The 16335-nt window shown below is 34.9% G+C and overlaps 1 protein-coding gene across 4 annotated transcripts; it reads left to right on the top strand.

Annotated features, from left to right (window-relative positions):
• The first annotated feature begins 5227 nt into the window (after positions 1 to 5227).
• Positions 5228 to 12762, top strand: LOC115456455 (GRIP1-associated protein 1). Of its 4 annotated transcripts, XM_030185538.2 has the most exons (7): positions 5233 to 5590; positions 5952 to 6333; positions 6848 to 6945; positions 7510 to 7651; positions 8443 to 8610; positions 9307 to 9516; positions 12590 to 12740. In XM_030185538.2, the coding sequence occupies exons 4-6, from the start codon at positions 7592 to 7594 to the stop codon at positions 9514 to 9516; spliced, it is 438 nt and encodes a 145-aa protein (XP_030041398.2). In that variant the 5' UTR covers positions 5233 to 5590; positions 5952 to 6333; positions 6848 to 6945; positions 7510 to 7591; the 3' UTR covers positions 12590 to 12740. The 4 variants fall into 4 exon arrangements, 3 of the variants coding, with proteins under 3 accessions (XP_030041398.2, XP_037302398.1, XP_037302399.1); XM_037446501.1 differs by lacking the exon at positions 5952 to 6333; XR_005113741.1 differs by lacking the exons at positions 9307 to 9516; positions 12590 to 12740 and having other exon boundaries at positions 5228 to 5590; positions 8443 to 8501.
• The last annotated feature ends 3573 nt before the right edge of the window (positions 12763 to 16335 follow it).

Below are 16335 nucleotides of genomic sequence, written 5' to 3'. Positions count from 1 at the left end.
AATTAGACAGGCCGACATAATCTTGACGACCGTATAGCAACACTACTCTAGTTAGTCGACATTAGACATCTGTATTTACCATCAGGTACAGTGACTGCCGGTGTAAAAACAATTAATAAGCCGATTAATCTACCGTAAATATGAGCAATACACCAATGAGCTTACTATAACATAGTATTGCAGCACGAAGAAAAGATGAACCAACCATTAAAAGCTATCGACTCGTTCCGTTCTTATTTAAATTTGCAATGCCATAGCCCTTTGGGTCGGTCTGTGAACTCAAACGACAAATAAAAAGAAAACAGTTTTTATTTACCACTAGCGATATTGTGAACGGGTTATTCCACCTGGCTATAGATACAAATGCTGGTTTTATACGTTCGGCTTATGTGTCCGGTTTCAAAATATCGTTTATATATACTAAATAATATTTATATTAAAATGTCCAGCTGCAAACACAGCTAAAATTCACAATAGAAGAGAGCGAGAATCCGAAAGAATTTTCTGGTGATTGTAAGTATTAGCTTTGTCTTTCTTTTGAAAGCACAATGGTTCTCTTTCACAATTCACATTATGATGTTCTATAAAGTTAACAATCTATTTGAATTTCGAAATTTGCCTTACAACCGATTTCAATAAACGATCCCAATCTCAATCTTCAATCCGATCCCAGTAATGAACCAATCAAAATAGCTCAGTTGTAATTTTGCAAAAAAAAACTGTTTTGATTGGTCAAATTTAAGATCTAAAAAGCAATCGGGATCGTTCATTGCAAAATGGCGGTTAGACATTATTGCCGTATCGGAAGATCTCAAAAGCTGATTGCCTAGTAGCCGTTCATGGACTTCAGCGTTTCTAGGTAAATCTGTCTAACGGCACATCTAAACAATGAACGTATCAAACACTCATCCCACGTTAGGATTCTTTGAACAGTAGGTGGCATAGATACAATTACTCGCAAACAGTTCCCTGAACTAATCTTTGCCTCGAGCAGTCAATTGCAAGATCTCCCATTAAATGTACTCTACCACCAAGGTAGGTAAATTCCTTACATCTCCATCGCTTTCAACATAAAGGTAGGAGTCAAGGAATAGAAAACAAAGGACAGACACAAAGAAAACTTACGCCGAGACAAAAAAGAGCGGAATCTATATCTCAGTCGACACACCCACCAAAAAGAACAGAATTAATAAAAAACACACACGAGGGAATTAAAATATTTTTTTTTCATTTTAATGATTCTATACGAGTTACACACTACACAGATTCCGTGGTCATTAGCGTCTAATTAAAACCCCGTCCAACCCCCGCGGACACGGGGTTGATGACCCACATTGGAAATAAATGCTCCGTAAATAGAAAATGCAGAATACAGTCGGGTCCACGCGAGCACGCCGCCGTTGCCAGTGAAAGTAATGTATGCACACAACGCAATGTTTAAATCTATCAAAACCAAGCGAAAAACGCTAGTATGTTTTGGAAAGTAGACTTCAAGATGGTTGTGAAAGTCAAATATTAATTCAACATATCTGGTATTGTCTTTATCGTTATTGAATGTTTTATTTTAGGTCCATGACCAACTGGAAATTGAATTTATGGTTTCCTTCCCATAACATCAGCACGTTATAAAGAGCATTCATAGGTTTCCAATATATCATTTGCTCATCTGGAACAACCTTGCACGCGTCTAGAAAGCGGCCACTATATCTACATAGTATAAAACTAGTGCCATTTCTGTGGATCGTAGAACCAGCCTTATATCCAGTAACTATGTAGGTCGATATAGCGATTGCAAAAAATAGGCATCTTCCTCTCATATTTAAACTGTTTCAAATTTATCAGAATTTTAAAACTGAAAACCAAACAGATTATTTAAAAAATCGACCGCCGTTACAAAAATCCCTTTAACAAGAGTGTTCGCTGCTTTACAGGATTTCCAAAACCATGTAAATTAGCAAATAGAATCTTTAACTCTAGGTTAACCAGAAAGACTTAGGATGGTTTTGAAAACTAAGTCAAATCTTCCCTGACAACAAAACATATTATATCGATTTACCATGAGCGTGCTTTAAAATCAAAAGCATGATGAGCTTGCTTAATAACATCTAATGTATCTTTTTCACCCATAAATCACAACTTCGCAGCGGTTTAGGCTTGTATTTAATTAGTAATCTGAGTAGAAGGTCGCGTAATACTTCAAGCCTTGGCGACCTCTATTAGCGTACACGATACATTCCGCATTGCACGTCGCAAATATTAACTCAGCACGCCATAATAACTACGCAGTCAAATTTTGAACAGCCGATCGTTGATTAGAAAAAAAATATTTAAAGAAATATATCGAAATAATCAAAATAACAACTAAAGGCTGTATGGCTGAGAGCCTTTGCCTTCTCCTTAAGGAGTAAATCGAAGCAAAAAAAAATAACAACTAAAAAAACTTATTTGTCATATTAACACCGAGTTTAGAAATAACAAAACAAATTACCTGTAATGACTATTGACCTATTTTCTATCACATTATGATCATAACTTTTACATTGGTGAAAATACTCCATTATACTGATCGATTGGTTGCTTTAAATCACAGCAATAGTACTCTCTTTTTTTTTGTCGGAATTCATTTCGACTTGTGGCTGTATGTTTCTTTCCTTCGTCAATTTCTATTATATCGTAATTCTTCTTATAGGCGGAATGGTTTATAAGCGGTTTCACCAAGCGGATACCAAATGTCCCGTTTATCCATTTGTAGATCTACACAGAAGTGGCGAAGGGTCCATGTAACCTTACTTCTGCTGAATTCCCTTTATGTAGTTCTAATTATCATTATAAAGATTTGCAGACTGCATTTATGCATATTAGTACCTTTATGTTTGTTAGGTACCCTTTCGGAAAATTTCACCTTACGCCACTGGTACACGGTACAAAATGATTTTAGACCTTAAAGAACCACAGTAGGTAGCTACCATCTTTAGGTCGGATAAAAAGATTTTTAACAGCTATACTTACCTACTAGGTACTTATGGTTTTTAGCCGGGGCTCTTGTCTTTGCCAATAAGCTGTTTCAATGTTTGACTTAACAAATGTAGGTAATTGTAGAAGCCAGTAAAGACGAATAACTTAATATTGTTGGAGAATTCAATTATTGTAGGTTTGTCCTTTCAAATAAGTGGTTACCTATGTTATAAATACATTATAGAACTTTCTGTAAGGGCAGATAGGTATGTTAATGTCATTCTTTCAATTTCCTTGTGAAAGAAATTTGAAAAATATGATATAGGGTAGTTTTCTTCTTTTGTAGTTATGGCTTCCTCCGATTATCGGATTTCGCCAATGTCAAGGGCAAAAAAGAAAACGTGCAGATTCGCTAAAATCTAAAGAATTTCGGGCCGAAGTAAAATTGCTTAATAAAAGTTTGTAAGTAATACTTAATTACTTCAAAAGTAACCACTGGGGTAGTTTCACCTGGTACCTTCGTTTTCATTATTAATTAAAAAGTCAATTACATAAATGCTCTATGACAGCAGATGTTTTATCGAATGATTTAACATATTTAACGACCAATGTTTTTAAAAAACGATTGTTCGAATGTCTGTGGAAACCAACGTCCTTCATTTGCGGAGGAAGCGACAACTTTCGTTATAAACCATGCCAATACCTGACTACGTAAGTAAAGACAACGGTTTCCCTTTTTAACTCAAAACAATCGCGTGAACAACAACGCATAATTTGAATTACAATTATCATTAAAACAATAATTGTTTCGCAAACAAATACCGACTTATACAAATGCAATTTGTTAATTACCCTTTTAACATTCTTCTTACTTTACGACCTGCCAACACATCTAAGTATTAATTATTTTTGTTCATGTAAGTGCAAAAAAATATTTTATTTATTTTACCAGAGATATCTCAGTCTTGAAAGCCTTTGCTGGATGCTGAAATTCTTTTATACAATAACCTTTGCCTGTGACTATACGGTCGTTCGTAAAAGTGCAACGATTAACCACTATGTTCTTATTTAACACCGGAATCATAACGTACTCAATATGCAAGAGTAAAAGTATCGTCAAAAACCGGCGTTGAATATCGATAACAACTGACAATATGAACACATCACTAGCCGGACCTGTCTCAGCATGTACCTACCTACCTGCTTGGGACCCGTTATTTAACAAAAGAAGAAAAAAATCGGTCGACTGGCACCGAGGTCTTTAGCCTTTGTTATATTAAAAAAAAAACGGCAAAGGTAACCACCCTGTGCTATGAACAGCTGATTAGCATTACAAAAATATCACCTAATTACATTCTGCTTTCTACTTGTTACGTGTGATTTTTAGTGTTATCATTCGTTCCATACTCACAATAGTTTCTCACGAGTTTGATATAAAACAAACATATAAAAGCGTATGGCATATAAAAGCGTTTCGTGAACAAATCTAAACATATGTCTGAAGGGACGAGTACTTACCTTATTTCAACAGCAAACTAAAATCGTCAACTCCACTGTAAAACACCTGGGCTATAATATAACACTTCGGTGATAGTTTCTTTTTCTCTTAAAATACATTATTACACTGTTAATGTTAGTCCGGACGCAAAATGCTGTCCAAAAATTGATATTATATGCAATTTTTTAATGGACGTAACGCAAGCGAGCGTACAGGTCGCTCGCCGAGCTCTCGACTGGCTGTCAGCTGGCCGAAGAATGCTCTCATTGGTCTATCGATTGAAAATCTCTGATGCACACACTAATTTTATTTGTTCTCTCTTTCACACGTCGGTTGGCTCACTCTAAGTTTATCGACCTTGATATGATTTCCTTATTTTCCGTGTATTATTTTAGGCCAATTTTATGCGCATAATTCGTTTTTGGTACTCAGTGGTAAGACCAATCAAGATTTAGGTTAATTTATGTCGGGATTTTTCCAGATCAAATCATATGGAAAACAAAGCGATGTGTCAACAATTTCAATGTGTGCGTGAGGAACAAAGAAAACATCATATTGACACTTTAATGTAAACGCTTTATGATTGGTCGCTGCACAGCTGTTCCGTGCAGCGCCATTTTTATATACCAGTTTCCTAAAAATATTCTTAGATGGCAGCACATTCTCATTAACATCAACAAAAATATAACACATAAGTGGATAATATTACATGTTAAATAAATTTTGTAATATTTAGAAACTGAAAATCAGTTAAGTTTGGCACAATGATTACAATGTACCATTAAGTTTTAATTAGGGATGTGGATTGACAATATTTATAAAGAATAAAGATGGTCGCTTGATCAATATTGTGCAGGTCACCATGGCAACGAAATCCAGCTTCCTAACACTTTTATGCTATTCAATTAAAAAGTCTTTACTACTAAACTACAGACCTTTATTAATGTTGTCATTTCAGAATTTTTTATTTAGTTGTAAAATAAATCATGACATTAGCAGCAATTTTTGTGTTGTATAAAAATAAAGTGAAACATGGATGGTCTTGATTTACTAGCACGTGAAGATGAATTTAAGAAGCTTAACAAGCAATTGGAAAAGAAAACTGAAACCCTTATGAAGGAAATCGAGCAAGTAATGGTAAGTGTTTTATCTGAAATATCTGTAATTTGCTGATCTTGCGTTGCCATTATTTTTCTGCATCAATAGCAATGTTTTTATCATTATATTGGGTGTTTCCCAGCTTCGTTAATTATGAGTTTCTTACTAAGCTGAGCATTTTAGATAAAGCTCGGAAGTAAAAAGGATTAATATCTTCCACTTTCCCTCATCCTACTTAAATATAGGTGAACAATACACTAACTTTCAAGCATGTTGCAGAAAAGATTATACTATTTTTTATATATATATATATATGGCACCTGTTTTATGTTTAATGACAACTGATAATATTTCTTCCATGATAAAAACTAACTTAACTTAAGTATAACAAATTTCACAGCAAAAGCAAGACATATTCACTGAATTTACTTCAAATGTCTACAATACAAATTCAAAAAAGCACTACTGTAATACACAAAATGCTGCAACACCATTTCCCATACACAAGTCATTCAAATCAACAAAAAAGAATGCACAAATTGCTACCAAAAAATTGAATATGGAACATAAAACACAAAGAATACATCAAGAATTTCAAAATGGGACCCAAAATATTCATCATATTGACCCAAAATGCATTGACTCGTGTACACAACCCACCAAAACCACAATAGCATGTAATTGTTGTAGTGAAAAGGCAAGCAACAATGATATGGAATATTTATATGCATTTGTGTCTGTTAACGTTAAGGATGAAGTGTTTCCAAAGTCATTTTTAAAAGGTAATTTAATTTTTAATCAAATACCTTTTACATGTTACTGGTGGTAGATCTCTCATATGTGAGAGTCTGCCTGGGTAGATACCACCGCAATGTCTATTTCTGCTGCCAATCAGCAGTGTGTAATCACTATTGCGTTTCAGTTTGAAGGATTTTGTAGACAGTGTAATTACTGGACATAATAAGACTTAACATCTCATGTCTCAAGATGGCGAGGGTAGTGGAATACTAAACTATTCTTTGTAATTTTATAGTGTGGGGAGCGTTGTCGACTGTATGTTCATACTTTGTATATTCATTATGTATAGATCTTTGTGTTAAATAAAAATATTTTTAATTTTTTTTTAATTCAAGGTGTTGGATGGGGTTTTTATTGTGTATGGGCGGTTGTATAACTTACCATCAGTTGAACAGCATGCTCGTCTCGTCGTTCAAAGCAATACAAAAATAAAAACATAAGTTTTCTGTTCCATTATGAAAAATTATAAGTCAATGTAAAGCTGTATTAACATTTCAGATGGAGTCACAGTGGAAAATGTTTGTAAATTTTTATCATCAAAGGTGAAACTTATGCAGGAGCAAATAGACAAATTAAAAATTACCATAGAAAAAAAGGTGAACAATTTTTCTGTTTGTTAATACTATTACAATAATAGCTGAAACCTTATTGCTAGATTTGAAAATAGAATCAGTTAAAGTTTTTTATGGGTCTTACTGAAGCATGGCTGGAACTGAGCCTCTGTTACAAAAACTGAAGTAAACTGGTAGATCTGCTCATTTATTTCTCATTGTTATTAAAATTGCTGAATGATTATTCCTAAGAGTTTCATTATGATTTGCATGTTGTTAATATAAGCCAAGTATGAATTTTATGACATCGGTATCAACAATTTGTAGGCTTATACAAATTATTGCAAAATATTGTGATTTCTAAATTAAAACAACATAGAAATTGTCGCTATGTCGATTACTTATAATCAGATAACTTATTGTTTGCTTCGCCTGTCTTGTCTATTTTATAACAAAAAGGATTGTCATATTGTGTTTGCAAATCCGTTGTTTATCTTGGATAATTAAAGCAGATCATAATAAGAATCAAACATTCTTTAGAATTTAAGTTTTAGCTTAAGTACTTTCAAACTGATTACAGTTGAATAATATAACTTCCTCTAATTCCAGACGTCGCAATGTGAGAGTGCATCTCACACAGCTAGCCGAGTTGGAGAGTCAGAAACTGGGGCTCTTGAACTCTACTAACAACATGAAGGCGACCACGGCTGAGATGAAGGCTAAATGTCTCGCGTTACAGAATAGACTTGATGTAAGGGATTATTCTTTTTTTATTACTAGGTGTTGCTCGCGTCTTCGTCTGTGAGAAAAGGCTTTCTCTGTTTAAAAGTCCCTAAATCACTGTAGCGCGTTCCTATACCATAGCGACATCTGTACGGCGCTAATTTAAATATTGTTTCTATTCAAAATGTTTCGTACAGGAGCAAATTACCAGGATGAAAGCCTATATGTTAATCTAGGTCATGGTTTATGTGCACCAAATATTATGCAAAGCATTTTAGCGGTTACTGCGTTTAATCCAAATAAACATCCAAACGTCGAAACATCTTTAAACATTCCTTTTTATGATACTAAATGAGCCATAAGATTCTAGCAAGTCAAAGTGCCTTATTAGGCACTGTGTACACACACACACACACACACACACACTGTACTCCTGTGCTAAGCTCAAAAATGGTATCTCAAAGAAATCAAAATCTTGATTTTTATGTCGTCAGATACCTTAAAGAAATAACTTATCAAAATAACGGTATCTTATTTAGAACTTGTTAAAAAAAGCTTAAAAAGTTTCTTTATCTCAGTTATACATACAAAACTATAAAACTATCTGTACAAAACTTCGATTATCTCGAAATAAGGTTTCCCTGACATACCGCTTTTGCGCTTAGCACGGCAGAATATCTTCTTTACATTTCGTATTGACGTAATACAGCGCATTATTTTTAATCTTCTCAATCTGAGACTAGATTTTAAGTCTCATAATACCCAGTAATGTCTTACTATAGTCCAGCGACATAATACTTATTTCATATTTCTTTTCAGGAGAAAGACAAACTCTTCAAAGAGAAGAGGAGCGAATCGGACAAGTTATCTTCGGAAGTCAAAAAACTGAGGTCCAAAACATCAAGCTTGGAGGCGAGGTGCGCTGCGCAAGAGGAAACTCTGGAAACCATGAAACAACAGTTGGAAGCAGCGAGGAAAGCGGAAAAGGTGTGTACTCTAGTCTAGAATATTCTCTTATTATTGTTTATGGGTAGTGCTGAGCCAGCACACGGTTATAATAGTACCTTGTAACCAGTACGTTGCAAAACAAAGTTGCGAATTCAACTGAGTTATGCTCGTCATCCAGGAAAATTAGTTTTGAAGTCTCATAATCACCAGTTATAGCGGCTTCAATCTCCTTCTCGCCGAAATACAGCAGTTCTTACACAATGCTGCTTATTAGCTCTGCCGTGATAAACTCAAAAGCGGTATCTCAAAAAAAATCTAAATCTTGATTTTCATGTCGTCAGATAGCTTAAAGAAATACCCATCCAATGAACTTACCTAAGTAACGGTATCTTGTTTAGAACTTGTAAAAAAAACCTTAAAAGAGTCTCTCCATCTCAGTTTTACATACAAAACTATAAAACTATTATATCTCGAAAAAACTATAAAACTATTATATCTCGAATAAGGTTTCCCTAACATACCGCTTTTACGCTTAGCACGGCAGAGCAGACGAAGTCGACAGCTCTAATCTCTATACCTACCCACCAATTAGCCAGGTGGGCTCGAGCATACAGAAGACCTAATCTTTCATAAAATAACTGATATGATATCGGATATTGCAGAATATATACGTGGTTACAGAAAAATTAAAGAAATCTTATTCTTTACATAGATGTTTTTATTGTCGCAATCCAGGAGTTCCGCGACTCTTCGCGATCCCTTTCAGCATCACACCAGACTATTATTAGCCGACTGGAAGACCAGATCAAGGGTCTGCAGAGCCATGTGGATAGGCAGAATGCGCTTATCAAGAATTTGAAGAAACAGAACGCCATACTTGTGACTGATGGCGCTTTGAAAGCTTTGGAGCAAGAGTATACGAAATTACTAAATCAGGATTTGTAGGTAAGTCATCATGAGTAATGAATTTTGGCGGATTTAGGTACATTTTGCAAAGTTTAAATTAATTTTAGGTAAAAAAAATGTAATTGCATTATAGTGACACAGGCGATTACACATTAGGAAAGTAAAGGGAAATTTTAATAAAGTATTTACTCTCCGTAGCAAATGAATTATGAATGAAATAAACAGGAAAAAATTATGCACTGTACTTATGACTATATATATGACTCACACAGACAGCTATTTGATCTTCTGCGAATTCCTAATAATGAGGAATGACGCAACCTGTTATAATATAGAAATTAATAATTATAAACTTATAAGTAAATAACACAACATGGTCATATGACTAAATTCTGATTCCTGATGACCCTTTCAACTTTATCAGTGGTGCTTCACAACTTGACTTTTCATATTGTAAATGTCTCCATAAAAAAATAACTATTGTAGTTAATAATTATCTACGCTTTGCTATGATGAGAAGTGGAAAAATATATTTCTAACTCCTCCCTATCTTTTTATTTGACTAATAAAACCAATGACTGACTGACTAATTAGTATTCCCTAAGACTCGAGCTTCACCACTCGGTCTTATAAAATGCGTGCCCACCCTGGCTTACAGAAGATCCAAAGTGTGAGAGCGGGAAAGTTTCGTTATCAAGTGACACAAATAAAGGTATAATGATAATTACTAATAATGCTAATAGTAAATACCTCAAACAAACGAGTCAATATTATAATTAAATCACTATTATCACAAGTGTAATTCGTGTTAAGTTTGAATAATTAAAAGGCCGACCTTAAGTTATCTATAAATGTATATAGCAGCTAAGTAACACATATACTTCACTGCAATACACATTTAGATAACTCTAGGTTTATAGTATAAAACCCCCGCGCCCAAGATAGAGACCAAACAAAATTTTAATAGTAAACTGATAAGCTAGAGTAATTAGGCACGAACAACGTAATACTACCGTAGTCTTGATAAACTAATTATAAATGATATATCTATTTTTACATGATTTATTTTAATTCGTAATATATAAAAACATATTACTAAGAATAATCAGGAGCCATCAGAGTTCTCTAAAGTGCGCAAAGTAAGTGACATGCGCGTACTCAGGGCGCGCTACGGGATTCATAATTTTCATAATGTAAGTATGCAGATGAGTACGTAAGGGAAGTCCTTGAAGAAAGGCGAAGACCTGCAACTAGGTGAATGGTATACCGCACGGTTGTGACATGTGGCTCCTTCGTGTCACGAATTTTTTTTGTGTCAATGAGTTGTATTTTGCCTACTATGATCAAGTATGAATTACTATCAAAATATTTTTTAAGTACTAATTAGAAGTATTACAGCCGTTATTTCCTTCCATATTACTTGTGAAATAATACTATTTAAGTATTTACCAAACGTTTATCCACAGCTAATGTCTTAATAAGGAGTGTTTCAACTTTACTGTAAATGTGATCAGTCCAAAATTCGCGAAACGTTTTGTCCCATACGAAAATGAAATCTTCCACGATCCCTCATCCCATTCATGTGGACTCAAACCATATTTCGGGTCTCGTGCCGAAATACGTTGGCTTAGTTTTTACCAAGAAGTCCTCAGAAATACTTACAAATATAATCATTTATGACAGTTTTAAATCAAGTAAGCCGTGTTTGTGGTTCGTGACCTCCCTAGACCCACGTCTGAATCCGCCCCACCTTTATGCGTGTACAACCCGATAACCCAGCTAACCCGGTTAACATCATGATCTTTCACAATCCTGCTACATTCGGGACTCGACGTTCAGTGTTACAACAATGAAGCTGTCACTACTTTTAGTGGTCACCGGCATTTCGCTGGCTTATTCTTACCACATGGTGATTGGTAATGTTAATAATAGAGTGAGACTGTATAACGAAACCGTTGTGGAATATAACGCGATACCTTTTATGAAGCGAGTGAAGTACTATTTCGTAGCTTTGCCTGGCAATGAGAAAATTCAGGTATGTGTTTTTTTAGTTTATGCGTTTTCTGGGGGACTTACTTGGTGATGCTGTATCGGTATTTATCGTACGCCATTGATAGTAAATTCACGAATAACGATGTAAAATGGACTATAAAATCTTTGCAACGTAATTAAGTAGGTACTTAGTTGCTTTTGTGGTTATTATCACTTATTTAAGGAAGTAAAAAATGATAATTTGGCATTACGTTTTTATAAGTCATGGACCTAATAAATAAAATTTAGTTTTCTGTCTTTGCCACTAACCGCTAATGCTAGGAACATAAAAAGTCGGTTATAGGTAGTTGACTAAAAATCAAAGTCCTCAATACATCGATAGATACTTATGTATATTTTTATATACGTGCATGTGAAAAAGACTCCATTGCAGCACATCATAGTACAGATAGTGGTGTGGCATCCAGATTTAACCTAACTAATATATTATAAGAGAGAAAGAGTATGTGAAAATGTTTAGACATTACTATGTTTGTTAGAAGTAAACACAGAAACAGCTAAAAAGACTTGAATGAAATTTGGCATACAGATAGAACATGTTCTGGATTAACATATAGGCTACTTCTTATCTCGGTAATTGTCTCCCGTGGGAAGTTGTGGGATTTTGGAAATAGATTCATAAAATAGATGGCGCCGGCATTATACAGATGACGCTATGGATCGCCACAGTCTTAAGGACTTTGGTTGCGGGAAATTCTTTTCACACGGGCGAAGCCGCGTGCAAAACCTCGTAGAGAATAAAATTGACGAAAGGTGGTACACATACACACAATATCATGCATTTGTCCTGGAAGGCGACAATTTGCAGAGGCGCAACCCGAACACCCATATTTCGCCAAGTGTGTTCCGTCCCATGATGTGATAGGGGGCGAACCTATCGCCAAATCGGGCACAAATTCCAGTTCCCGGTCCGATACTGAGCAGAAAAATCCAAATATCACTTTTTCCGACTTGGGATTCGAACCCAGGACCTCAGAGCGCTGTCCTACCACGCAGTACAACTACGCCACTTAGGCAGTCGAAAGGTGGTTATAGCAATAATTACCAATTCTCGTTCCAGGGCATCCAAGCGCTGGACAACCTCAAAAGTACTTCCTCCATTAACATCACGGCGGGCGGTGTGGGGCATTCGTTTGCAAACCTTCGGTTAAAAAGCGAGCGTGGCCGCGGGATAAACTATAACATAGGTGTTTATGTAAGCGATAATCTTTTATAAATAAATGATAATTTGAATTTGGGCTTTTATTTTAATGTTGTTTTTCTGTGGTTTAATACTCCCAAGAAGAAATGTCCGATCTGGCCAATAGATACTTGGACACTTATTTTTTAATGTTGCTGCGTATCAGACGCATAGAATAATTAAGGGAACTGCGTATCAATATTTCTCTCCAAAACACACCACATACACACACACAACGTTAAATATGTTATTTTATATGGATACGGCAGTCTACCCACTGTACCTGATAGTAAGTAAATATCCAAAGCTTCAGAATCTGACACAGGAAAGTCCTACTGAGGATATCACCGACGCTTGTATAAATAATATAGCTTACCTTTTCTTAACCCATAATTGCAACGGCCTAAAAATACCACAAGCGAAAGCTGATTTCTCAAGGACGGAAGTTGAACTCCGAATACAGGTCTAAAGTACTAGTGTACCTACAGCCGATAGCGTCGCAACTCGAAACGTAATAAAAGCATTTTTTAATAAAACAGACACCTATCTTTATGGCAAACTTACAGTTTATATAGAAAATTTGAAAGCAATTTTCAATGGAAAGGATTATTTTTATGGCAAAATTACGTATTATATGCAAAGGACTTTGCAGACAAGAACTAGTTTGTAATTTCTATATCCATAGTTCAAATATGTTTCCGTTTATAGCCTTGCGAATAATAAACTCTTTAGCGAAGCTACAGAGGAATAATTTCAGAATAGTCAAAATTGAAAATGACAATGACAGCGGAAAGAAACAAGCGCAAATCGCGACTCAAACAATTTAGCTCACGTTTATTATGTTTGTACATTAGTTTATAGAAGATAATTTTATGGTAACATGCAAGTTTTGAATTTGTTAATAAATAGCCAATGTTATTTGTCAATTTTTTATGGTAAGTTATTTACTATGACACCTATGTTCTGAGCCGTAGTTCTTAGTTTAGGAATAGGTTTGCTTCGTAGATATCTCACGATGGAAATCGTATTATACGTAGGTATGTGACCAATCATTAGATTTGAGTTGGTGACAGGCTATCCGAACAGGGACATTTATATTTTGACCTTCAACGCCTTATTGCATGACGTATGCCATTTGTCGCTTTTGCAAGCAACCACTTCACGGTAGATAGTTTAAATACTATACACTATACGTATAGCGCAAAGTACCTATTTATAGAACTCGTCGAAGTACTCCGCGAAGTTTAATAATGTAGATATTCAATTAGAGCGTATTTTCTCCTAAATAGATGAAATATGTTTTAAAACATTCATATGAAATAATTCGTACCCATTACCTTTTCAGTTTATTATATCTGATGTTACTCGTCAACGGACTTACTGTATCTAAAAATATTGACAACTCGTATTTTGATGAGAGAGTGGACAGCTTACACGACTTGGAATACACCACACGATACAAATCTAAACATGACAAATTCCTCCACAAGCATAGAAGGATTAAATCAGGCGTCACCACACCCACAAGCAAGATCCCTGTTAGAGTAACCACATCCCAAGCAAATTCTACAGAAGCCACATATAAGGCGCAACATTATAAACTACACAAATCCACAAAAAGAAGAATTGGAGGATTTTGGAGAAAATTTAAAATTAAAGAAGATAAAAAATTAGAACGCGAGAAAAGACTGAAATATCAAACAGGGAATTTACAGTATAAGAGGCCACTTTATGGCAGTGGATATGAAGGCATCGATAACAAACTAGTTACAAAAAAAAAAAAAAGAAATACTCGTACCCAGATTTCTTTTGAAAAGAAAAAACGAGAAACCAGGAATGAAGTTACCAATATATCAAATAAACAAAAAAACGAGAAGAGTTTTAAGAACATGGAAGTAAATATCACGCCATACGAAAAATTTAATGGTACTGTTAAAGAAACAACACACATGAAAGCTATATCTACTGACGAAGAACTAAAAAATGTTTTAAATACAATGACAACAAAAGTAGCTGAGCTAAAACACCTATATGGAATGGAAAATATAAGCCAATTTACCCTTCTACTCATAAAGTTCCATACACAACCAAACATACTACTACTCAGTCTACTACAGAAAATCTGGATATACCAGGCACTGCCCAATTAGAAGCTTTACTAAATGACATAAAAGAAAAAGCACTACATTTAATTGTGGAACAGAATCCAGACATTACTGACCTTATAACAAATACAGTCACCGAAGCCACTTTTGAAGCGGATCCTTTACTTACTCATTTAGAAATTAATAGCCCAGCGTTTTCACTCTACACTTTTATTACTTTAAACAGTGACTTCGGAAAAGGGACATCAATATTACTAAATCTGATGATGAGAAAAGTACTGTTGTAGAAATGTCGACGAATTATAATAGAGAAGGAAGATCAGTCGCAGAAGACGCCGCCATGACAGCAGCACAAAGTATCGAAGATATACTACAAAAAGAAATGAAAAATATTTATAAGAAGGTCAAAACAAAGTTTCTGGGGATTTTCGTAAAGAAGTGGAGAAAGTTAAAACTACGCTTAAAACCGCAAAGCAAGAAAACATGTAGTAAAGATCCACCAGCTAAACAACCTATCACTACCAAACCTGCAACAGAGATAAATAAAAAATCTAAAAGCACCACACAATTACTGCAAAATCGTGTCGACAGAAAATCTGGTAAACACACGAAGGTCACAGAACAGGAACTAACCACAACGCCTACCGCAGATGATTATGCATTACTAACTTTATACGAGCAAATGTTGACAAAAACTTGTCAAAATAATATCATGAATATGGTAACAGCTCAAGACAGAATTAAAAGGAATAAAAGAAATAAGAAATTAGTTTCAAAACGTAATTTTGAAACATTATTTGACCAAAACTTAAAAGAAGATGTTAAGAAATTGTATGAGGATAGAGAAGAAATCCCAGACGATCTTGAATATAATTTTGAAGTAAATATTCCGGAGGTATCAACAGCTGAAACTGCAACAGAGCCTGATTACTCCCAATCTGCAAACAATGAAGCTCAATCGCAACATGAAATGGAAGATGATGGAAACACGGAAATGACTCCTTATGATGATAACAGCTATGAAGGTCTTTCGAGTAAAATATCTTACAATGAATACGTCAACGGGTATAAGCACTACTTGAATTTTCAAAAAGAACAAGCTAATGAAAAATTCTCCAATTTAATCAGATACCAAGCGCATAGACATCACAGTGTAGATGACATCGGTAAATATATATTAAACAAGATTCCACAGCTACCATCAGAGACAAAAGGTTCTTTGAATACGAAGATGATCACGATTCATCAACGAAAAATGAAGAATCGTGGTTTAAGAAGCATTTCTACATGTTTATTGATAATGGAACGCCTAAAAAATATCACACGTCTCAGACAGTATCATTAAAATCTCCTACACCTGATCCATATGACAAATCAGGGCGTAAATGGAGGACATGGAGAGATCTGAGCTTGATGACAAGCTAAGAGTATCACCAGAAGCCGAAGAGAATGCTATAGATATCAATCTAGAAAAATTATCTCAGGTATTAGAAGAACATAAAGCAACCCCTGCCGCATTAC

The sequence above is a fragment of the Manduca sexta genome, unplaced genomic scaffold (genome assembly GCF_014839805.1).
Source record: "Manduca sexta isolate Smith_Timp_Sample1 unplaced genomic scaffold, JHU_Msex_v1.0 HiC_scaffold_3099, whole genome shotgun sequence".
In the NCBI taxonomy this organism is placed as follows: Eukaryota; Metazoa; Arthropoda; class Insecta; order Lepidoptera; family Sphingidae; genus Manduca; species Manduca sexta.
This window is presented reverse-complemented; position numbering and strand designations above follow the sequence as displayed.

Bases quoted from the DNA above. Each gene is read 5' to 3' on its own strand.
- LOC115456455 (XM_037446501.1), top strand. From the start codon at position 7,592: ATGAAGGCGACCACGGCTGAGATGAAGGCTAAATGTCTCGCGTTACAG. The intron at 7,652-8,442 runs GTAAGGGATTAT...ATTTCTTTTCAG, and splicing joins CGTTACAGAATAGACTTGAT to GAGAAAGACAAACTCTTCAA. The intron at 8,611-9,306 runs GTGTGTACTCTA...GTCGCAATCCAG, and splicing joins CAGCGAGGAAAGCGGAAAAG to GAGTTCCGCGACTCTTCGCG.